At 55.0% G+C, this 23,417-nt stretch overlaps 1 protein-coding gene across 3 annotated transcripts; it reads left to right on the top strand.

Annotated features, from left to right (window-relative positions):
* Positions 1-8,727: 8,727 nt before the first annotated feature.
* LOC119528081 (4'-phosphopantetheine phosphatase-like) lies at positions 8,728-21,445 on the top strand. 3 transcript variants are annotated; one of them, XM_037828739.1, is made up of 12 exons: positions 9,630-9,706; positions 10,383-10,516; positions 14,911-15,066; positions 15,765-15,877; positions 16,629-16,716; positions 17,304-17,455; positions 18,440-18,495; positions 18,687-18,736; positions 19,052-19,156; positions 19,823-19,923; positions 20,134-20,202; positions 20,913-21,445. In XM_037828739.1, the coding sequence occupies exons 2-12, from the start codon at positions 10,466-10,468 to the stop codon at positions 21,124-21,126; spliced, it is 1,155 nt and encodes a 384-aa protein (XP_037684667.1). In that variant the 5' UTR covers positions 9,630-9,706; positions 10,383-10,465; the 3' UTR covers positions 21,127-21,445. The 3 variants fall into 3 exon arrangements, 2 of the variants coding, with proteins under 2 accessions (XP_037684667.1, XP_037684668.1); XR_005215551.1 differs by lacking the exons at positions 20,134-20,202; positions 20,913-21,445 and adding an exon at positions 8,728-8,952 and having other exon boundaries at positions 9,625-9,706; positions 10,416-10,516; positions 19,086-19,156; XM_037828740.1 differs by lacking the exons at positions 9,630-9,706; positions 10,383-10,516 and adding an exon at positions 14,201-14,406.
* The last annotated feature ends 1,972 nt before the right edge of the window (positions 21,446-23,417 follow it).

The following is a 23,417-nucleotide window of genomic DNA, read 5'->3' on the forward strand; positions in this document are numbered from 1 at the left end:
TGGAGATAGTAAAGGGAGCCCTACAGACAGAGAAACAAAGACAGGACAGAGAGACTAGGAGAAACGTTCAGTATTAAAGAGATTCAGTATGGGTACAATAAAGGATATTAATAGACAGAGGGAAAAATATGGCAAACATAAACCAAAGGATAAGATGGCTGATTCAAGAAATGCCTTCACGGTTTTAACGTTGAATGTAAATGGATTAAACTCCCCAATTAAAAGATATAGATTCGCAGAATGGATCAAAAAAAAATGAACCATCAATATGTTGCATACAAGAGACTCATCTTAGACACAGGGACACAAAGAAACTGAAAGTGAAAGGATGGAAAAAAATATTTCATCCAAGCCACAGCCAAAAGAAAGCAGGTGTAGCAATATTAATCTCAGATAAAATTGACTTCAAATGCAGGGATGTTTTGAGAGACAAAGAAGGCCACTACATACTAATAAAAGGGGCAATTCAGCAAGAAGAAATAACAATTGTAAATGTCTATGCACCCAATCAAGGTGCCACAAAATACATGAGAGAAACACTGGCAAAACTAAAGGAAGCAATTGAGGTTTCCACAATAATTGTGGGAGACTTCAACACATCACTCTCTCCTATAGATAGATCAACCAGACAGAAGACCAATAAGGAAATTGAAAACTTAAACAACGTGATAAATGAATTAGATTTAACAGACATATACAGGACATTACATCCCAAATCACCAGGATACACATATTTTTCTAGTGCTCATGGAACTTTCTCCAGAATAGATCATAAGCTGGGACATAAAACAAGCCTCAATAAATTTAAAAAGATTGAAATTATTCAAAGCACATTCTCTGACCACAATGGAATACAATTAGAAGTCAATAACCATCAGAGACTTAGAAAATTCACAAATACCTGGAGGTTAAACAACACACTCCTAAACAATCAGTGCGTTAAAGAAGAAATAGCAAGAGAAATTGCTAAATATATAGAGACGAATGAAAATGAGAACACAACATACCAAAACCTATGGGATGCAACAAAAGCAGTGCTAAGGGGGAAATTTATAGCACTAAATGCATATATTAAAAAGGAAGAAAGAGCCAAAATCAAAGAACTAATGGATCAACTGAAGAAGCTAGAAAATCAACAGCAAACCAATCCTAAACCAAGTAGAAGAAAAGAAATAACAAGGATTAAAGTAGAAATAAATGACATAGAGAACAAAAAAACAATAGAGAGGATAAATATCACCAAAAGTTGGTTCTTTGAGAAGATCAACAAGATTGACAAGCCCCTAGCTAGACTGACAAAATCAAAAAGAGAGAAGACCCATATCAACAAAATAATGAATGAAAAAGGTGACATAACTGCAGATCCTGAAGAAATTAAAAAAATTATAAGAGGATATTATGAACAACTGTATGGCAACAAACTGGATAATGTAGAAGAAATGGACAATTTCCTGGAAACATATGAACAACCTAGACTGACCAGAGAAGAAATAGAAGACCTCAACCAACCCATCACAAGCAAAGAGATCCAATCAGTCATCAAAAATCTTCCCACAAATAAATGCCCAGGGCCAGATGGCTTCACAGGGGAATTCTACCAAACTTTCCAGAAAGAACTGACACCCAATCTTACTCAAACTCTTTCAAAACATTGAAAAAAATGGAACACTACCTAACTCATTTTATGAAGCTAACATCAATCTAATACCAAAACCAGGCAAAGATGCTACAAAAAAGGAAAACTACCGGCCAATCTCCCTAATGAATATAGATGCAAAAATCCTCAACAAAATACTTGCAAATCGAATCCAAAGACACATTAAAAAAATCATACACCATGACCAAGTGGGGTTCATTCCAGGCATGCAAGGATGGTTCAACATAAGAAAAACAATCAATGTATTACAACACATTAACAAGTCAAAAGGGAAAAATCAATTGATCATCTCAATAGATGATGAAAAAGCATTTGACAAAATCCAACATCCCTTTTTGATAAAAACACTTCAAAAGGTAGGAATTGAAGGAAACTTCCTCAACATGATAAAGAGTATATATGAAAAACCCACAGCCAGCATAGTACTCAATGGTGAGAGACTGAAAGCCTTCCCTCTAAGATCAGGAACAAGACAAGGATGCCCACTGTCACCACTGTTATTCAACATTGTGCTGGAAGTGCTAGCCAGGGCAATCCGGCAAGACAAAGAAATAAAAGGCATCCAAATTGGAAAAGAAGAAGTAAAACTGTCATTGTTTGCAGATGATATGATCTTATATCTAGAAAACCCTGAGAAATCGACGATACACCTACTAGAGCTAATAAACAAATTTAGCAAAGTAGCGGGATACAAGATTAATGCACATAAGTCAGTAATGTTTCTATATGCTAGAAATGAACAAACTGAAGAGACACTCAAGAAAAAGATACCATTTTCAATAGCAACTAAAAAAATCAAGTACCTAGGAATAAACTTAACCAAAGATGTAAAAGACCTATACAAAGAAAACTACATAACTCTACTAAAAGAAATAGAAGGGGACCTTAAAAGATGGAAAAATATTCCATGTTCATGGATAGGAAGGCTAAATGTCATTAAGATGTCAATTCTACCCAAACTCATCTACAGATTCAATGCAATCCCAATCAAAATTCCAACAACCTACTTTGCAGACTTGGAAAAGCTAGTTATCAAATTTATTTGGAAAGGGAAGATGCCTCGAATTGCTAAAGACACTCTAAAAAAGAAAAACGAAGTGGGAGGTCTTACACTCCCTGACTTTGAAGCTTATTATAAAGCCACAGTTGCCAAAACAGCATGGTACTGGCACAAAGATAGACATATAGATCAATGGAATCGAATTGAGAATTCAGAGATAGACCCTCAGATCTATGGCCGACTGATCTTTGATAAGGCCCCCAAAGTCACTGAACTGAGCCATAATGGTCTTTTCAACAAATGGGGCTGGGAGAGTTGGATATCCATATCCAAAAGAATGAAAGAGGACCCCTACCTCACCCCCCTACACAAAAATTAACTCAAAATGGACCAACGATCTCAATATAAAAGAAAGTACCATAAAACTCCTAGAAGATAATGTAGGAAAACATCTTCAAGACCTTGTATTAGGCGGCCACTTCCTAGACTTTACACCCAAAGCACAAGCAACAAAAGAGAAAATAGATAAATGGGAACTCCTCAAGCTTAGAAGTTTCTGCACCTCAAAGGAATTTCTCAAAAAGGTAAAGAGGCAGCCAACTCAATGGGAAAAAATTTTTGGAAACCATGTATCTGACAAAAGACTGATATCTTGCATATACAAAGAAATCCTACAACTCAATGACAATAGTACAGACAGCCCAATTATAAAATGGGCAAAAGATATGAAAAGACAGTTCTCTGAAGAGGAAATACAAATGGCCAAGAAACACATGAAAAAATGTTCAGCTTCACTAGCTATTAGAGAGATGCAAATTAAGACCACAATGAGATACCATCTAACACCGGTTAGAATGGCTGCCATTAAACAAACAGGAAACTACAAATGCTGGAGGGGATGTGGAGAAATTGGAACTCTTATTCATTGTTGGTGGGACTGTATAATGGTTCAGCCACTCTGGAAGTCAGTCTGGCAGTTCCTTAGAAAACTAGATATAGAGCTACCATTCGATCCAGCGATTGCACTTCTCAGTATATACCCGGAAGATCGGAAAGCAGTGACACGAACAGATATCTGCACGCCAATGTTCATAGCAGCATTATTCACAATTGCCAAGAGACGGAAACAACCCAGATGTCCTTCAACAGATGAGTGGATAAATAAAATGTGGTATATACACACGATGGAATACTACGCAGCAGTAAGAAGGAACGATCTCGTGAAACATATGACAACATGGATGAACCTTGAAGACATAATGCTGAGCGAAATAAGCCAGGTACAAAAAGAGAAATATTATATGCTACCACTAATGTGAACTTTGAAAAATGTAAAACAAATGGTTTATAATGTAGAATGTAGGGGAACTAGCAGTAGAGAGCAATTAAGGAAGGAGGAACAATAATCCAAGAAGAACAGATAAGCTAACGTTCTGGGGATGCCCAGAAATGACTATGGTCTGTTAATTTCTGATGGATATAGTAGGAACAAGTTCACAGAAATGTTGCTATATTATGTAACTTTCTTGGGGTAAAGTAGGAACATGTTGGAAGTTAAGCAGTTATCTTAGGTTAGTTGTCTTTTTCTTACCCCCTTGTTATGGTCTCTTTGAAATGTTCTTTTATTGTATGTTTGTTTTCTTTTTAACTTTTTTTTTTCATACAGTTGATTTAAAAAAGAAGGGAAAGTTAAAAAAAAAAAAAAAAAGAAAAACAAGGAAAAAAAAAAAAAAGATGTAGTGCCCCCTTGAGGAGCCTGTGGAGAATGCAGGGGTATTCGCCTACCCCACCTCCATGGTTGCTAACATGACCACAGACATAGGGGACTGGTGGTTTGATGGGTTGAGCCCTCTACCATAAGTTTTACCCTTGGGAAGACGGTTGCTGCAAAGGAGAGGCTAGGCCTCCCTATATTTGTGCCTAAGAGTCTCCTCCTGAATGCCTCTTTGTTGCTCAGATGTGGCCCTCTCTCTCTGGCTAAGCCAACTTGAAAGGTGAAATCACTGCCCTCCCCCCTACGTGGGATCAGACACCCAGGGGAGTGAATCTCCCTGGCAATGTGGAATATGACTCCCGGGGAGGAATGTAGACCCGGCATCGTGGGACGGAGAACATCTTCTTGACCAAAAGGGGGATGTGAAAGGAAATGAAATAAGCTTCAGTGGCAGAGAGATTCCTAAACGAGCCGAGAGATCACTCTGGTGGGCACTCTTACGCACACTTTAGACAACCCTTTTTAGGTTCTAAAGAATTGGGGTAGCTGGTGGTGGATACCTGAAACTATCAAACTACAACCCAGAACCCATGAATCTCGAAGACAGTTGTATAAAAATGTAGCTTATGAGGGGTGACAATGGGATTGGGAAAGCCATAAGGACCAACTCCACTTTGTCTAGTTTATGGATGGATGTGTAGAAAAGTAGGGGAAGGAAACAAACAGACAAAGGTACCCAGTGTTCTTTTTTACTTCAATTGCTCTTCTTCACTGTAATTATTATTCTTGTTATTTTTGTGTGTGTGCTAATGAAGGTGTCAGGGATTGATTTAGGTGATGAATGTACAACTATGTAATGGTACTGTAAACAATCGAAAGTACAATTTGTTTTGTATGACTGCGTGGTATGTGAATATATCTCAATAAAATGATGATTAAAAAAATTTATTTGGAAGTGAAAGGTGCATTGAACTACTAAAAATATTCTAAAAAGGAAATACGAAGTGGGAGGACTTACACTGCCTGACTTTGAAGCCTACTATAAAGCCACAGTAGTCAAAACAGCATGGTAATGGCACAAAGATAGATTTGTTGATCAATGGAATTGAATTGAGAATTAGGAAGTAGACCCCCAGAACTATAGTTTACTGAACTTTAATAAGGTCCCCAAACCCACTGAACGGGGACATAATAGTCTTTTCAACAAATGGGGCTGGGAGAGCTGGATATCCATATCCAAAAGAGTGAAAGAGGACCCCTACCTCACACCCTACACAAAAATTAACTCAAAATGGATCGAAGACCTCAATATAAGAGACAGTACCATAAATCTCCTAGAAGATAATGTAGGCAAACATCTTCAAGACCTTGTATTAGGAGGTTACTTCTTAGACCTTACACGCAAAGCACAGGAAATGAAGGAAAAAAAATAGATAAATGGGAACTCCTCAAAATTAAGAGCTTCTGTGCCCAATGGAATTTGTCAAAAAGGTGAAGGGGCAGCCAATTCAATGGGAAAAAAATATTTGGAAACCTTGTGTCTGACAAAAGTCTGGTATCTTGCATATATAAAGAAATCCTACAACTCAATGACAAGATACAAACAACCCAATTATAAAATGGACAAAAGACATGAAAAGACATTTCTCTGAAGAAGAAATACAAATGGCTAAAAAACACATGAAAAAATGTTCATCTTCACTGGCTATTAGGGAGATGCAAATTAAGACTACAATGAGATGTCATCTCACACCAATTAGAATGGCTGCCATTAAACAAACAGGAAACTACAAATGCTGGAGAGAATGTGGAGAAATTGGAACTCATTTGCGGGACACTGATTACGTGCTTCAACTTGGCGGGCCTGGGCTGGGGGACCGGATCCACCCCTGGGGAGGGTAGTGGGTACAGGTGACAGCGCCCTCCACAGCCCCCCAGGCCTGGGAAAGTGAGGCCGGAGGCAGGCCCCATTTCCTCACCCAAAATACCACTGTTAGGGGAGGCTTGCCGGAGGGAACCGCCTTTTCCCCACCCCCTTATCTTGCCTGGACACTCCCCGTTGCCAGTGCAACTCCCGTCACCACCAGTGAGCATACATTGTTGCCAGACACCGTTACGGGAGCAACTCTCGCCCCTTTTCAATCAACCTCCGCGCCCTCTCAGAACCAATCCAAGCCTTTAACCCTTACAGCTACCCCGCCCTCTAAATGCCCGATATAAGCTTGTACTCTCCCCTAATAAACTCTCTCTTGGTTTCATCACCCTAAAAGAACCGTGTCCCGCCTGTTCCTTTTTCGCCGCCCTCCATACTTTGCACGCCTCCCGCCGGGGACCTGGCCAAGTCCCCCGCCTCGCCTTCGCCTCCGGGAAAGAGCCCCCGCCGCCGGTACCCTCCGAGCGATCCTGAGAGCCTAGGATTTAGCAACCGGCTGCCACCCTCCCCCAGACGAGTCAACTGCGACTGCAACTGGCGCCCAACGTGGGGCTCGAACCCACGACCCTGAGATTAAGAGTCTCATGCTCTACCGACTGGGGGCCCCTGGAATTAAAGGTCCTCTCCACACAGCGGTCCAGTGGAACCGCCCGCTCGCCCGGACGCCTCTCCAGCTCCCCTTCTCCTCGCCTGCAAAGTAAGGGCCGCCTCTCCCTCGCCGCCCCGCGGAGCCGCCTCTCCCTCGCCGCTCCACGTCTGGAGCCGCCTCTCCCACGCCGCTCCGCGCCCGGGCCGCTCTTCCTTTCCCGTATTAACCTAACTCTTGCCCCCGACTACCTTTCATCTTCTCTTCCTATATCCCCCCCATTCCTCCTAACACTCTTCCTCCAGTAGCTTTCCCTCTTCCCCTCCATTACTTTGCTGTGGTCCTCTGTGTCTTTGTTTCTTTGTTTAGCGCGGTGTGCCTCTTTGCAACCGCCCCCCCCAAACTGCTCTCGCTACTAGAGGGTCCTGCCTTCTATTCTCACCGTCTCTTTCAGCCTCGCGGCCACGATTTACCTCATTTTCTTTACTCAATAATCAACCCCCCTTTTTCTTTTCTCCCTCCGCTATGGGTAATCGTCTATCTGCACGACAAGCACCCCAAGTTCGCGCTCTGGCGGGTCTCTTAGACACACATCGCTGTAAAGTGTCTGTCCGGCAGCTGCAGGTATACTGGGACCTCCTGCTGCCCTTTAACCCATGGCTCACCACTTGCCATCTTTGGGACCCTGTTACTTATGATCGCCTTATTGATCGGGTCACCAACGCCATGGAACATGACAGCAAGCGCTTCCCTCCCGGCTTGCTCCCCACCTTAATAACCGTCCGCTCCTGCCTTCAAGGCTCCCTCCCCCCTGATCGAGGCCCCATTAAATCCAAGGAGGCCCTATCAACCCAGCCAACAGATTCAGACAGTGATACTAATGTAGACCACGATTCGGACACAGAATCCTTAGTCGAGCAAATTAACAACGCGCTCGAAGTCGCCCCCCAAAAACAAAGCAATACTAAGCCTCGCCAAGATGGCGAACTTCCTCCTTCTTCTTCCACTGAGGGGAGGAAGTGCTCCGGCGATGACGTCAGCCCTAAGCTGGGCCGGAAACCGCATGCGCTTTACCCCGCCCTTTCACAGGGCGGAGTTAGTCCGCCATCTTATGCCTTGGGCCCCGCCCTTTCACAGGACGGGGCTAGTCCACCATCTTGTGTCTTAGCCACGCCTACCGCGCCGCCATCTTGCGACGCTTGGGGCCTCCCACTTCCGCCTTCCCCTTCGACAAGCTCCCCCTCGGAGCCGCTACCGGCAGCTGCCGCCGCTCCTCCCACCCTGCCGACTAACAACCCCTGGCTGCCTTCTGCACCTCAAGGCAACCCTTGGGGCTACGCTCCCCCTACCCCCACTCCCGCGCCAAGCCCTCTGCAAGCGCGTCCTCCTTTCTCTCGTGCTTTTCGCTGCTTTCCTCTTAACCTAACTCCAATAAGTGTGAGTTAGGAAAACGATTTTAACAAAATTTTTTTATCTCTTGAAAACAAAGGCTGACCCATGTAGGAGTGCTGCAAATCACATGCACACACACACCCTCGCACACTCACACACACAGCTCACCTGCACACACATACCTCACACCTACGCACACTTCACACATGCACTCACTTGCTCACACACCTCACACATTCACATCACCTCCACATACGCACGTGCACCTCACACACTCACACAAGCTCACGTGCACCTCACACGTGCTCACGCACATTTCACAGACATGCACCTCACACACCTCACGGACACACACCTCACACACACACACTCCTGCGCACACGCGTCTGCCCTCCCTCAGGCCCGCCCTCCTGCCCTCTGCCCCTCGCTCTCCCCGTGCTCCCGTCACACCTGCCCTGCTCCCCGGGTAACTCTCCCGTGTCTCCCAGAGTTCTCCAAAGAGGACATGGCCAAGAGCCTGCTGCACATGATCAGCAACGACATCGGGCAGCTCGCCTGCCTCTACGCCAAGCTCCACCACCTGGACAGAGTCTACTTCGGGGGCTTCTTCATCCGGGGCCACCCCGTCACCATGCGCACCATCACCTACAGCATCAACTTCTTCTCCAAGGTACCGCCGGCACCCTCTCTGCCGCCGTGGGCCCGGTCTCCTCGCTCCCTCACGTGGGCCTTCAGCACACGCAGAGGCAGCCATGCGCCCACGGGACCCGGAGCGGACCAGGGGGCCTGGTATGCACGGAGCCAGGACCAGGGCCGCTCACAGTGCCCGGGCCAGCGAGAGGCCAGGCAGGCCACGAGGAGCCAGCGCCCCCAGCCGGCCTTTCCCATCCTCCTGCCCTTCCCTTCTGGCTCTTTCCCGCATCCTGCATTTGGGGGCCCCTGGGCCTCTGAGTTTGAACTTGTTCCCAGTGAGGAGCATTTAGGGGCTCTGTCAGTGCCCACCAGCTTCAAACTGAGCTTTGAGGCACCTGCGTCAGGGTGGGAGATGTGCTGAGACGACACGCAGACAAGAGAATCCAATGCCAGGGAAGCTGGATTTGCAAAGTAGATGAGTTGAGTGGTTATTACTTTTCTGGAAGAAGTAATTTTCTCATGAGAATGTTCATCCTCGGGTTTCTTCAAACTTCAGGCTTCGCGTCTGCTCTGAGATGCCGTCCCATTGTCAAGTCTGTGTGGACAGCTTCCCTGGAAGTTCCTACCCGGGAGGGCGGGGTCCACCCGTGCCCCTCGATTTAAGCTGGCTTGGCCCTCGAGGCTACATGTGGGTTTTTGGCCGTGGCAGGGGGAAGTCCAGGCTCTGTTCCTGAGGCACGAAGGCTACCTGGGGGCCATCGGAGCATTCCTGAAAGGAGCCGAGCAAGACAGTGAGTGGAGTGGGCCGTGGCTCCTGAGCACGCCGTGCCCTGCCGGGAAACGCTGTCCTGCGTGTCGGGCGAGGCGGGGAGGGGAGAGCAAGGCCAAAGGCAGCCTTCAGGGTGGACGTGTGGGCCCTTCCCTCCGCCCTCCCGCTTCGAGTCCTGCACTGGCTCTCCTGGGGCCTGGGCCCCTCCTGGCCATGGAAGGGGACATGCCAGCCTCGGCCGGGCTTCTCCTGAGGGGCCTCGGGAGGGTGGGTGACGAGGGCTGCATACAGGGCCGCTGGCGTGCAGTTTCCAGCCACCCCCTCGCCGCCCCAGCAGATGTGCTGCCCTGTTGTTGTCTTTTAAGGCCCATTTGAAGGTACTTGGACGTGCTGCTGCCCCAGAAAGCTCAGGGCGGTCTGCTAGAGGTTGGCAGCAACATGAAAAAATAATAGCATAACAGAATAATAACAAACGAAAAAAAACAGGGAAGAAACAATCCAGCTCACTTGGCATTGCAGACACCCTCAGGCTTGTCCCCTTTTTCAAGTGTGGTCAGGCCGACCCTGGGGGTGTCCTAAGGGTGTCCAGGGGCACCGTGCTGTCCCCAGGCTGACTGTGGTGTGTCCTGGGGGTGTCGGGGTGCACCACCCCCAGGCTGACTGCTGAGGGGTATCTGGACATGTCATGCTGTCCCCAGGCTGACGGAGGTGACCTGGTCTCACTCTTCCAGATCCCAACCAGTATAGCTGGGGAGAAAACTACGCGGGCAGCTCCGGCCTGATGAGCCCGGCCCCCGAGCTCTGCCCGGTGCAGAGGGCAAGGAGCGGCACGGTGAGTGGGTCTGTGGGGGCACTGCCTCCCTCGGGGCCTCTCCTGGGTTCTTGGGGACAGCCCCAAGTCACTGTGGCCGGGGTTAAAGGGGCTTGACAATACGGACTCTTAACAAACCCAGCCATGGGCTTCACCTCACTCAAGGGCAGAAGAAAGCCGCTGTGGTCTGCTTGTCTGCACCCCTCATTTAGGGCTTTCTTAAGGTTTCAAACTGCAGAGACTGTGCTGCCCAGCCCCCTCCTCGCAGGGAGGGCACTGAAGTTCAAGGAGTCAGGCAGCAGCAGGTTTAGTGCCTGGAGCCACAGCCCCGACCTGGGCAACCCCCCCCCCCCAACTTCTCTTGCTGTGGGTTTCCTGGCGGCCATAAAGCATATGCACAGCCCGCTCTGCCACAGGGTCAGGACTCATTCCTCAAGTCTCCATTCTAGGGGGCTGCTCGTTTTGCTAATGCTGCCGCTATGCAAGACACCAGAAATGGACTGGCTTTTATAAAGGGGATTCATTAGGTTTCAAATGTGTAGTTCTGAGGTCATAGAAGTGTCCAGACCAAGGCATCAACAAGAGGACACCTTCACTGCAGAACAGCTGATGGCGTCTGGACCACCTCTGTCAGCTGAGAAGGCACGTGGCTGGCGTCTGCTGGTCCTTTGTTCTCAGGTTGTGTTTCAAAGTGGCTTTCTCCAAAATGTCTCTGGGCTTCTTTCACTCCTCTCTCTCAGCTCCTGCGCATCCTTGCTTCTTTCTCCCAGGGCACTTCTCTCTAAGCATCTGGGGGTCTTCTCTTAGCTTCTCTAGGGAAAACTATTAGCTAAGCATCTCCAAGTGACCTTCTGTCCGCATCTCCAAGCATCTCCAAGCATCAGCTCTTAGCTTCTTTCTTAAATACTCCAGAGAACTAATCAAAAGCTGCCCTGAATGGACAGGGCCACGCCACCATGGAAATAATTCAATCAGAAGTTCCACCCTAATCAACAGACCAACCCACAAGATTGCATTAAAGAATATGGTTTTTTGGGAGACATAATATATCCAAACCAGCACATTCCACCCCGTTCTTTCTAAATGCAAAAGTACGTTCATTCCATTACAGTATAAATAAGTACAAAGTCCTAACATTCACCCCTGCTGTGGACCTGTGCAACTCAGAACAAGTTATCTGCTTCCAACGTGCAAAGAGGGACAGTCATGAGATAAACGTTCCCACTGTCATAGGGGAAGATTGGAAAGAAAACAGGGTTCAAAGGTTTGAAACAGTTCTGAAAACCCAAAGTCTAGGGAGTCATTTATTGAATGACGTTCTGTCCTCCGGGCTTGAGAAAGCGGGAGTCCAACCCTTTCCAAAGGCTTATGCCACAGCTCTTTTCTCTCCAAATTCTGGGGTGAGTCCTCCAACATGTCCACACATTGGGGAGACCACCTTCTTCTCGGCCCCTCCTCCTCAAACACTGGAGTGCCACCCAGATTCTTCCATCTCCGGGGCACAGGCTCACCTGTCTGAACAGTGGGGTGGTGGCCAGGCTCTCCCCAATCCCAGAGGAATGTGCTTCACCCTATCTGCGGCCTGGGATGGTAGCTCTCTTCCTGAGCTTCTAGGTGGAAGGCCCGCCCTCTGCCTCCAGTTCAAACCCACCCTTTCCACATGTGTGGGTTGCTCTGCTCTCCTTGCCCGAGATTTCTTGGCTTCTAAGGTTTTACCTTCTCTGAAGAAATTTTCCCTTCAATCTGTCCCTTTTAGTCCAGACTGGCAGTGGTTGTGTTTATAAAGATCTCACAAAAAGTTTGTTGGCTTGGCATGCAGCTTACAGGGGTCAAAACCATCAGACAATAGGAGTTTCCACAAATCCTTTCTGGATAACTCCATCTCCAATCCTGGCTTGTACTGAAATGGCAGTTGGGTTCCAGGTTTCATTAAATCCTCACATGCGGTTGTAGCCTCTGGGGTTTCTCTTTCTGGAAGCCCAGAGTTTTCCATCAATTTCTGGTTTCTTTGTACCCAAGAGTTCAGTTCTTAGCCTATCTTTTTCCTCTTGCATTTTACTTTAAGCTACAAGGGGAAGCCAGGCTGCATTTTCCACTTTTAGTTTGGAAATCTCTCCAGCTGAGTATCCCAGCTTGCACTTTCAAGTTCTGCCTTCCATCCAACACCAGGACCCAATGTTGCAAATTCTCTGCCACTTTAAAACCAGGATCACCTTTCTTCCAGTTTGCAGTGATACATTCAACATTTCTAAGGCCTCATCAGAAGTATCTTTAGAGTCCGTATTTCTACCAACAGTCTCTTCAAAACAATTTAGGCCTTTTCTCTCAAGCTCCTCACAATTCTTCCAGAATCTTCTCCTTATCCATTTAAAAAGCTGTTCCAACATGTTTGGGATTTGCAAACTCAGCAGCACCCCACTTCTCTGGTAACAAAATCAGTTCTGGCTTTTTAATGCTGTCGTTATGCAAAGTACCAGAAATGGATGGGCTTTTATAAAGAGGATTTATTAGGTTTCACATTCACAGTTCTAAGGCCACAAAGGTGTCCAAACTAAGGCATCAGCAAGAGGCCACCTTCACTGAAGGAAGGCCGGTGGTGTCCAGAACACCCCTGTCAGCTGGGAGGCACACGGCTGGCGTCTGCTGGTCCTTGGCTCCTGGGTTGTGTTTCCAAATGGCTTTCTCCAGAATGTCTCTGGGCTTCTGTCTCTCTTAGCTTCTCTCAGCTCTCTGCTCGGTTCTTCCAGGGCGTCTCTAAGTGTCTGGGGGTCCTCTCTTAGCTTCTCCGGGGCGCACGCTGGGCTTCATCCCTTAGCTCAGCAATCTTACAGCGTCCTTCCGTCCGCATCTCCAAGCGTCTCCGCGTGTCAGCATCCGCAGGTGTCTGGGTCTGGGTCGGCTCTTAGCTTCTCTCAAACACTCCAGTGAGCTAATCAAGACACGCCCTGAAGGGTCCACACCGCCACGGAGATCATTCAGTCAGGGTTTCTACCCCGATCAGCAGACTCGTCAGTCTGCCTCCACAATATTGCATTGAAGAATGTGGCTTTTCTGGGGGACATGATATATCCAAACCAGCAGAGCGGGGCCCACGTCGCCAGCACAGAGAGGGGTCCCTGCTCCGCGGCACGGAGAGCGAGGGATGCCAACCTGCGCTCACAACTGCCCGGGCACAGCCAGATGCCCCTGGGTGGCCTGTGCCTGCCCAGGGCCGTCTCCCCACTCAGGCCAGTGTCCCCACACACCCGTTTCACAGCCAGTTGCCAACAACACGTCCTGCACGGTGCACTACACTTGTGACTCAGTAAGAAGCTGTGGAAATTATGCACGTGGACTGGAATCGTTAGGGAGGCTGGTTTGGGGATAGGAGAGTGGAAGGCAGACAGCACTAGTGGGAGTAGCCAGGGTCGGAGCGGCCCTCGCCCCTCGGGGGTCACGCCTCTAGGCACGTGGGCTCCTGATGGTGCCAAGCCCAGATGCCTGGCAGAGTGGGCCAGCCCCAGGTGTAGGAGGCGGGGGCTCCCTCCTGGGCTCCGCTCTCCCCACTTGGTGCGGTTAATAGTTGGTGCCCAGTGCCAAGGGCAGGTTTAACCTTTCCCAACATGAGATAAAAATAGCCAGTGGGGCGCGTCACCACCCACCTGAAGGACACTCCCGGGCTGCATGTTGCTCGGCGCTGCCGTCAGTGTCTGTGCATAAGGCGGAACTGGCTCACACGAGCACAGAGCAGGATTTGGGGAAGAGGGTGGGGAACAGTGCCAGAGAGGGCAGGTGGAGGCAGGTGCCCGTCTACAGAGGGGGCTTGTAAGGGCTTTGTGGGGAACTGGCCCGGGCGAGAACGAAGGACCTGTCGGGCAGCTCCGAGTCCAGAGCTGGGCAGGCCTCCAGGGCAGGCGGTCGAGGTCGGACAGGCAGGTGCCGGGTACAGGGTAGGGCGAGGCAGGCGTTTAGAAGTTGCTCCGGCCCCGCAGGCGCAGGCTTGGTGGGGGCCGGTGGGGGCGGCAGCAGGGCTTGGTGGTGTGTCCCAGGGTGACGGCCGAGGAAGTGGGGTGCGTGGGCAGACTCGCACTCCGTCAGAGGAAGACCTGCCAGAGAAACCAAGTCCTAAGTCCAAGGTTTTTGGCTCTGGCAGCTGGGCAAACAGAAGGAGGAAGAGCAGGTTTAGAGAAGAGAATTGAGGTCGGTGGTTGGCATCTCAGCTCCAGGCGTGTGTGAGACCTTCACGCAGGGACATCACACGCGCGTGTGTGGCTCAGAGGTGTCAGAGGCAGCGGCTGCCAGTTCTGGCACACCTTCTGCTCTGACCTCTGCCACCGTGATGGAGAAGAGCTGACTCTGAAACTTGCAGAAAAAGGTTTTGATCTTTCCAAAACTGAAGCAGGCGGCCTTTCTTACCACCTTCTCCGCACGCGCAGTTTGACTTGCTGGAGATGGACCGGCTGGAGCGGCCGCTGGTGAACCTGCCCCTCCTCCTGGACCCCACCTCCTACGTCCCCGACACCGTGGACCTGACTGACGACGCCCTGGCCCGCAAGTACTGGCTGACGTGCTTCGAGGAGGCGCTCGACGGGGTGAGGCTGGGGGCCGAGGTTTCGTGGAAGAGAGCGTGTCCACAGGGAGAAAAGAGGAAGCAAAGTTGCTTGATTTCCCTGAAGCGCTTCCAGGCCGTGGGCCTAGTTTAGGGGTCCCGGGTGGTAGAGCCAGGGAGCCGGGACCACCTGCTCTGAAAGCCAGCTGACGCGCCCTTGCGCGTGGGAAGGGCAGTCTCTGTTTCTCGGATGAAAAGACGACTCGGAGTAGTTGTTGGGTCTGCGAGTTAGGATGAGATGGTAAGGAGGCACATCTTTTACATGGATACCAAGTAATGTGGCTAGTTACTCTATTTTTTCAAAAAGCAGGTGGTTCGATAGACGTTTTTTGTGACTGTGTTGAGGTGTAACGAAGCACGCTTGGGTTTGTGGGAACCCGGGCTCTTCTGAAGCCTTGGGCTCCCTGCTCCGGGACTGGGCCACAGCTCCTGGGTTCTGTGGGCAGGAGCCACAGCCTGTGGCCTTTTCCGGGTCTGGGGACTGCAGCCTGTGAAAGCACAATTCCGGTCCCTAGGGAGAGGTGAACCGTGACAAGTGCTGGGGTCGGAGCTTAGCCTGGGTGTCCCGGCTCCCCTGGGCTCAGGGCCATCCCCCCGCTGTGCAGCCCGGGGGTCCGCCGTCCCGGATGAGCCCATCCGCCCCGGCCGGGCTGCGCCCCCGCTGACCTCCTGCTGCCCTAGGTCGTGAAGCGCGCCGTGGCCAGCCAGCCGGATGCGGCCGACGCCGCCGAGCGAGCAGAGAAGTTCCGCCAGAAGTACTGGAGCAAGCTGCAGATGCTGAGGCAGCAGCCCTTGTGAGTGCCCCGCGGCCCCCGGCCCCACTCCGGGTTCTGCGGTCGGGGTTACTGCTTCTAGGGGGAGTGGCGGCCGGTAGCCGAGCCCTCAGCTCTCGGGGCTGCTTAAAGGGTACCGGCGGCGGGGGCTCTTTCCCGGAGGCGAGGGCGAGGCGGAGGACGTGGCCAGGGTCCTCGGCGAGAGGCGTGCAAGGTGTGGAGGGCGGCGATAAGGACAAAAACACTCTTCATCCAGTAGGAGTAGGCGCCAAAGAGATTTATTCAGGGGTGATTACAGGTTATATAGGCTGGTAAGAGGGGCAGGGCTGGAAAGGAGGTGAAGTAGCCTAAAATGGCAATATTGAAGGGAGAGGGGCTAGGATTGGTTCTGAGAGGACGCAGGAGCCATTGCAGCGGGCGGGGGTTGTTCTGGCCACGGTGCATGTGCACTGGCGGTGGCAGGAGTGGCCTTGGCACAAGGGAGTGTGTGGGTAAGATAGGGAAGTGAGGAAAGGGCGGTTGGGAGAAAGGCGGTTTCCTCCGGCAAGCCTCCCCTGCCCGTGACATTTTGGGTGAGGAAAAGGGAGCTGCCCTGACCTCGCTCCTCAGGCTCGGGGGGGCTGCAGAGGGCACTCACGCCCGTACCTACTACCCTCCCCAGGGGGTGATATCAGGTCCCCTGGCCCAGGCCTGGTAAGTCGAGGCACAAGCTCAGCTACCCGCAGGGTTCTGCTCGGGACCCTCCCGCGGCCTGACGTGCTCCCGCCCGCAGCGCCTACGGGACCCTGACGGTGCGCAGCCTGCTGGACACCCGGGAGCACTGCCTCAACGAGTTCAGCTTCCCGGACCCCTACTCCAAAGTGAGCCCCCCGGCGCTCCCGAGGGCGGCAAGCGGCGCGGCCGGCGACAGGCAGAGCCGGGAAGCCGCCAAGCTAGGGGCCGTCTTGGTTGTTGGCGTCTCCCCCGAGACCCCACAGGGGTGCCATGCAGGGGCCTGTTAGGGTCGGGGGCACGGGAGGGGCGCCAGGCAGACAGGGCCGTTGTGGGGCCTCGGGGACGCCTGCGGTTCTCCCGAGGGGGGCGTCACGGTGCCTCAGTTCCTGTGGAGCAGATGGAGGGGGTGGGAGCCCTCAGCCCACCTGCGGCTCATTGCTCGCCTGGCAGCATCCCGGCCCCCCCACATCTCTTGACGGGCCCACAGGGGAGTCGGAACCGTGGAGGGGGATTCGGGGACTGGCTGAGCTGCAGTCAGAGGGGCTGGGGCCACAGGGTTGGGGTCTGCAGGACTGTGGGGGTGGGTTTGGGGACTGGCTGGACCACGGAGAGGGCTTCAGAGACTGAGCAGCGGCAGGGGGCTGTTGGCACCGCAGGGTGGGGTCAGGGCCGCAGGGGTGGTCTGGGGACTGGCTGGGCAGGGGTAAGGGGGTGTCTTCACTCTGTCCCCCAGGTCAAGCAGAAGGAGAACGGCGCGGCGCTGAAGTGTTTCCAGAGCGTTGTCCGCTCCCTGGACTCACTGCGCTGGGAGGACAGGCAGCTGGCCCTGGTGAAAGGGCTCCTAGCGGGCAATGTCTTCGACTGGGGGGCGAAAGCCGTCTCCGAGTAGGTGCTGGCTGTGCCCACGGCCCTTTACCCTCTTAACTCCACATGGGCTGGCCCCTCCGTGGCCCCGCTTTACCCTGAGTGGGGGGCAGGAAGGGGACTGGGGGCTGCTCTGGGCTCTGCCTGAACCTCGGCCTCGGGGAGGTGCGAGCTCGGCAGGCAGCCCCCGGCGGGCGGTGGTGGCCATGCCACCCTCGTCCGCCCCCTGGGGCATCGTGGAGCCCCTCGGGAGCCGGGCCCAGCTCTCTCAGCACGACTCGCAGCGCAGCCGCGTGGCAGGACCGTGGGTGTGGATTCGAAACTTAGGGCTGAAAGTTTCGGTGGCAAAAATCCAAATTCCCGTTTACGTTATTTAACATTTTCTGGGGGAGAAGAGGCCCTTTGCCAGAAGGCTCTTGGGTCTCTCCGGGGAGAGGGTGCTCTTTGCTGAGGCCTGAGGAGTGGCGCTCTGGGCCCTGCTGGGTGCGGGGAGCAGGCCACACAGGGCTCCCCACTGCTTCCTGGGCCCTGGGCCCAGCTCCGGCCCAGCCGGGGGTCGGAAGGTTTCCGGAACCGAGCACTGTGGCTCTAGGGGGCCGTTGTCCCCTCCACCCTAAATCGGCCATTTCTCCTGGGAATGAGCCCGTTGGGGGCAACATGGCGTGGCAGCTTCGAGGTGCACTCTCCCACCCTGCCATGTTTGGCTGCTTCTTCCACATGTCCATCTGCCCATCCGTCTGTCCTGCCCTCGTGGGTGTGCTGGCCCAGCGGCGGTCCCCCACCAGTGGAGGGCTGTCCCCAGGAACCTTCTCGAGGAGATTGTGTGACCCGGTTACAGGGACGCAGTGTGGTGTTCTTTCCGAACCCCTGCTCGGTGGCCTCCGCGCCGTCAGCACGTCCAGGGTGCACTCGCTCAGCCTTGGCGGTGTGTCGGGTGGCACTCCCATGCCAGGTGGGGCAGTCTGGAGTCTTGTTTCTTTGACTCTTCTCTTCTTCTCTACGCAGCGTTCTAGAATCGGATCCCCAGTTTGGATTTGAGGAAGCTAAGGGGAAATTACAAGGTACGGTCCCTGAGGCCCTGGGGGTCTCTGAGCCCTTCGGGGGGAGGGGGTGGCTAGCAGGCAGCCGTGTCATCCGAACGTGGGGCAGGCGAGGGGCGGTTCCTTCACGGAAGGGACATAGATGGCTCCTGTCTGCGCTGTCACCTGGGCCATGCAGCCAGGCTCACCGGGCCGCCGTCTTTCTCCCGCAGAGCACCCCTGGCTCGTGGACTCCTACAACGAGTGGCTTCAGAGGCTGAAGGTACGTGGGGCTTGTCCTGCTCTGCCCCCAGGGGCCCAGGCAGACGGGTAGCGCTAGGAGTCGAGGCGCGTGGGGGGCGACGGGTGGCCCAGGGTGGCGGGAGGCAGGGCCTTCTCTCGGAGCCGGGCCGCTCCTCCCTGAGCCACGGAGCCGGCTTAGCACAGCCCACCAGCCCTGCGGAGCGCTCAGGTGTTGGGTCAGGGGGCCCGGGGGACGCCAGGGGCCTCGTGGGCCCGGGGAGGGGGTGGCCAGGCGTGCGGCTGAAGCTCTTGGACTCACCTGTTCCCGACTGAACATCCTGGTTTTGTCTTTCAGGGGCCCCCTCATAAATGTGCCTTAATTTTCGCAGATAACAGTGGAATAGACGTCATTTTGGGAGTCTTCCCCTTTGTCAGGGAGCTACTCTTTAGAGGGACTGAGGTGAGTGACGAGGATGGTGTGTGGTGGGAGCCCCCGGGGTGTCTCCGGGTTCAGTGGGGTCTGCTTGCTCCTGGGCTGGCGGCAGAGAGCAGAACCCCTCGCCCGCCGCAGGTAGGTGAGGGGAGCCGAGGGGCGGGGCCGGAGCAGGGCAGGCGGACGCCGAGGAGACACCCCGGGCCTGCCCTGCCCTAGAGCAGGCAGCCCCCAGCCTCCCCCAGCCTCCCCCAGCCTTCCCGAGCCTTCCGGACCCTAACCCAGCTTCCCCCAGTCTTCCCCACACCCCCAGCCTCCCCACCCCAGCCCCGGCCCTTACCCAGCCTCCCCCAGCAGGCCTCCCCTGTCTGGTGGCCCTCAGCCTCCCCAACCCGAACCCGGGCTTCCCCCCACGCTCCCCCAGCCTGGCCGCCTCCCTCTGGGCTGTGGGATCGAGCACCCGGCACTTGACTCCGTGTCAGGAAAGCACAGTGCTCTCGGGGGTTACTTTCGTCCTGACCACACAGCAGGGGGTCCCCAAGGGCAGCCAGGAGGCAGGCGGGGGCCTGGGCCAGTCCCAGGGAGAGCTGCCTCTCGCCGTTCCACAGCGCTGGGCCCTCCACGCGTGTGGGATGGACGCGGGGTCGGCCCAGAGCCCCTGACGAGTCGGTCCCTGCCACTCTCCGGCCGCAGGTGATCCTGGCGTGCAACTCGGGCCCCGCCCTGAATGACGTGACCCACAGCGAGTCCCTCATCGTGGCAGAGCGCATCGCGGCCATGGACCCCCTCGTCCAGTGAGCCTCGGGGGCCGTGGGCAGGGCGGAGGAGGGGCAGGGGTGACCCCATCACCCAGTGTGTTCTGCTGGCCAGGTGGGCGGGTGGGGGCTGCAGGGGGAGGTGGGAGGGGCTGAGGCCGGCAGAGATGGTTCCCTGCCGTGGGACGGACGGGGTGGCAGAGGCTGTGACCCCTGCCCTCGCAGGCTCCACGTACTTTGTTTTCCCAGCTCTGCGCTCCGAGAAGGGCGTCTGCTGCTGGTGCAGACAGGCTCCAGCTCCCCATGCCTGGACCTCAGGTAACTGGGTGCCTGGGCACCCTCCCAGCCCCCCGCTGACCCCGGACCCTGGAGCTCGCTAGCTCCAGCCCAGCACTCCCCAGCAGGTCCAGTGTCCCTCCTCCCCTCTGGCCTGGGTCCGGAGCAGGGTGGGCTCAGGAGCTGGGCAGTTGGATTGCAGGAGGGGTCAGGTACCTCTGCAGCGCCCTGGGGCTCTGGTGGGCAGCCCCCACCTGTGGGTCTGGGGGCCACTCAGGACCAGCCGTGGTGCCCATGAAGCCGCAGACTCTGCGCTGTCGTGAGGGCTCAGGACGAGTGACCCTGCCTGGGTGACGCAGTGTGTGGGTGGGTGGATGGGTGCTTTCCTCCCCGATGGTTCTAGAGCGTAGGGAGCCCACCAGCTCAGCGACAGCTCATCCCTGCTAGCAGGGGGTCTGTGTTTTGGGGATCTTTAGCATCTGAGCTTTTATTCAGGGCTCCCCCGCGTTTTCCGGTCTCACTGCTGACTGATGAGGAAGGACAGTGAAAAGCTCCGGGGCACAGAGCAGGGGCGTTAAACAGCCCTGTTCCTGTTAAGGCAGTTTCCAAAGGGAGCTGCTGCCCACCGGACCTCCCCCCTGAGGCCCCCAAGGCCGTGGGCTGGGGGCAGCCACCGTGGGTTCCCCGTGCTGAGAGGGAGGCTGCCCCGCCTCGCCGCCCTGCGACCCTCCTCACGGCCCCTTCCCCCGAAGCCGCCTGGACCAGGGGCTGGCCGAGCTGGTGCGGGAGCGCGGCGCTGACCTGGTGGTCATCGAGGGCATGGGCCGCGCCGTCCACACCAACTACCACGTCGCGCTGCGCTGCGAGAGCCTCAAGCTGGCCGTCGTCAAGAACCCCTGGCTGGCCGACCGGCTCGGCGGCCGCCTCTTCAGCCTCATCTCCAAGTACGAGGTCCCGGCCGAGTGACGGCGCCGGCCACCCCAGGCCCCAGGGACAGCTGCTCGGCCCCCCGAGCCCGGGTCTCCGTCGTTCCGTCGTGCTCCTGCGCCCCCGGGTGCCCGCGTCGCCCTCAGAAGCAGAGGCCCCTGCTTGCCGGCCGCCATGCTGTGGGGACGCGGCCCTCACCCCGCACAGCGCTCGTGTTGGCGTGTGCCTGGCTGCTGAATGGCCTTTTATATATATATATATATATATATATATAAATACGTGCGTTTATGTCCTCAACAGAGGACACCTGCAGCTCGGGGTTCAACACCAAATAGAGTTTTTTCGGAGGGTAGCACCAGCTCCGTCTCTGCATCTGCTGTTTTGTCCCGGAACAGCCACGGGGTGTCCAGGAGGGGCTCTGCCCTCCCCCTCCCTGCAGGAGTGTCTTTGCTGCCAGTTGCTTCTGGAACTCTCTTAGCCGCCGAGCACTCAGCTTTCCCTCCCCCTCCACCACTCCCAGCCCCCGTGTGGCGGCGGTCCCCGGGCTGGGGTCTCGGGTGCAGCCCCCACACCCACCCCCTGCTGGCTCAGCTCGCTCGCCCCGCCTCCCCCTGCCCAGCCGGCCTGTTGGGACGGGGACGGCTGCTGCCTTGGGAGCTGCCGAGAGGCGGCAGTAGTGGCGGGTGCTTGTCGGGGGCACCCTGTGGGCCCTGTGCTCCAGTGGCCAGGCCGCCATGGCCCTTGCTGTGGTGCCAGAGCCTGCCCTGAGGTGGGCGCCGGGACATCCTGCTCGGTGCTGGAGGTTCCCCGCTGTTCCTGGGCTTGGGCAGGGAGGTTCACCCCCAGCTGGACCGATGACCCCAGGCTGTAGACACGAGATCAGTCGGAGAGAGCTCAGCTGGGGGGCGGCAGGTGGGGGCTGGGTGAGGCCTGGAGCACAGACTCATCACCCGGGAGAACCGAGGGCCCAGACTGCAGGAGTCCTGTGTCCCCCGAGCAGCTGCCCGGGGTCCGAGGAGGCCTCTCCCTCACCCGGGGGCAGAAGAACCTAGAAAGGGGGCCGCATCCCCAGGGCCCAGCCTCTTTCGGCGCCTGTGCCCATCCTTGGACAGCAGCGGTGACCGCCCTGCCCACCTTTGCCCTTCTCTGGGACCCCCAGGCACTCATCCTCCTGTGGGTCTGAGGGGCCTGGGGCCCCCCAAATGGCCTTGATCAGCGACCCGGGCCTCTGCACTGGCCCTTGCCTTGCGAGCGCCCAGCCCTTGGGTGTCAGCCGTGGCTGGTTCTCATGCTGCCCTGTGGAGACAGCACCTTCGTCTCATGTCAGGGACTGCCATAGACCCCTGAGGACACGGCTGGGTGGGGGCCCACCCATGTTCCCGGCTCTAGCTGGGTAGGAGAGTGTACTGGGACCAGCCAGCAGCATGATAGCCTCACCGTGACGCCTCCGAGTGGAGCTGCGAGAGGGCCCAGCACCCACTGCAGGACCCACGAGGCCAGGGCCAGGCCTGGTGCCCGAACCAACCCCAGGGCAGCTGGCTCGGGGGTGGGGATTGGTGGAGAGCGGCTGTCGGGGGCAGCTGGAGCCAGCAGGGACAGGGCCGCAGTCGGTGCCCCGGCCCCCCCGGGTGGGCAGGTCAGGCCCATGGGGGTCGGCCAGGGGCCCCCCACCCTGGCTCCAGCTGCTTCCCTCTGTGTTGCTCCAAGGGCCGGGGCCCACAGCTGCCCCCAGCCTGGCTCCCCGCTGAGCCCTCGGGTCAGGGGTCATGCCCTGGTGCCTTGCGTAGACTGACCAGGGAAGGTGGGTGGGGGGCAGGGCTGTGACACCCATGCTGGGGGGTGCGTTTGTTGGTGCCGAGGACACAGGGTGCTTTGCTCAGCTGGGTGGGCTGGGGGTGCAGGGACACCACAGCAACACCCCAGGATGTGGACACACACAGGGTCAGGTCAGGGCACACAACACCTACACACAGCCACGGGGCTGAAGGCCCAGGTGAAAGAAATGGAAAAGACTTGCAGTGTAATTTTAATCCCGTCAGTTTTGTCTTTCGAAACGTAAGCATCTCGTTCTGTGTGATTTGAAAGTGCAGTTCAGACCTCGTGTTGGGGTGCTGGCCTTGAGGGCTGAGTTGGGGGCCCCCAGTCAGGCCAGCAGGGTCGGCCTCATCTCCGCAGGAGGGAGTGGGGTGTGGGGGCCCAACCGCGCAGGGCTGGAGCGAGCTGCCCCCAGCAGAGTGGGCTCTCTGTCCCGGGCCGCTGGCGTGAGGGTCTCTGCTCTGGCCCCTGGGGGTGTCCCGGGCCTCTGGCGGGGGCTCTGCTGTGGCCCTCGG

The sequence above is a fragment of the Choloepus didactylus genome, chromosome 2 (assembly GCF_015220235.1).
Source record: "Choloepus didactylus isolate mChoDid1 chromosome 2, mChoDid1.pri, whole genome shotgun sequence".
NCBI lineage: Eukaryota > Metazoa > Chordata > Mammalia > Pilosa > Megalonychidae > Choloepus > Choloepus didactylus.

What these genes read in the sequence shown, in the direction of transcription:
- LOC119528081 (XM_037828739.1), top strand. Translation starts at nt 10,466, where the DNA reads ATGAGCCCGGCCCCCGAGCTCTGCCCGGTGCAGAGGGCAAGGAGCGGC. An exon ending in ATGCTGAGGCAGCAGCCCTT is followed by an intron (nt 15,878 to 16,628) that starts GTGAGTGCCCCG and finishes TCCCGCCCGCAG; the next exon opens with CGCCTACGGGACCCTGACGG. An exon ending in GGGGCGAAAGCCGTCTCCGA is followed by an intron (nt 17,456 to 18,439) that starts GTAGGTGCTGGC and finishes TTCTCTACGCAG; the next exon opens with CGTTCTAGAATCGGATCCCC.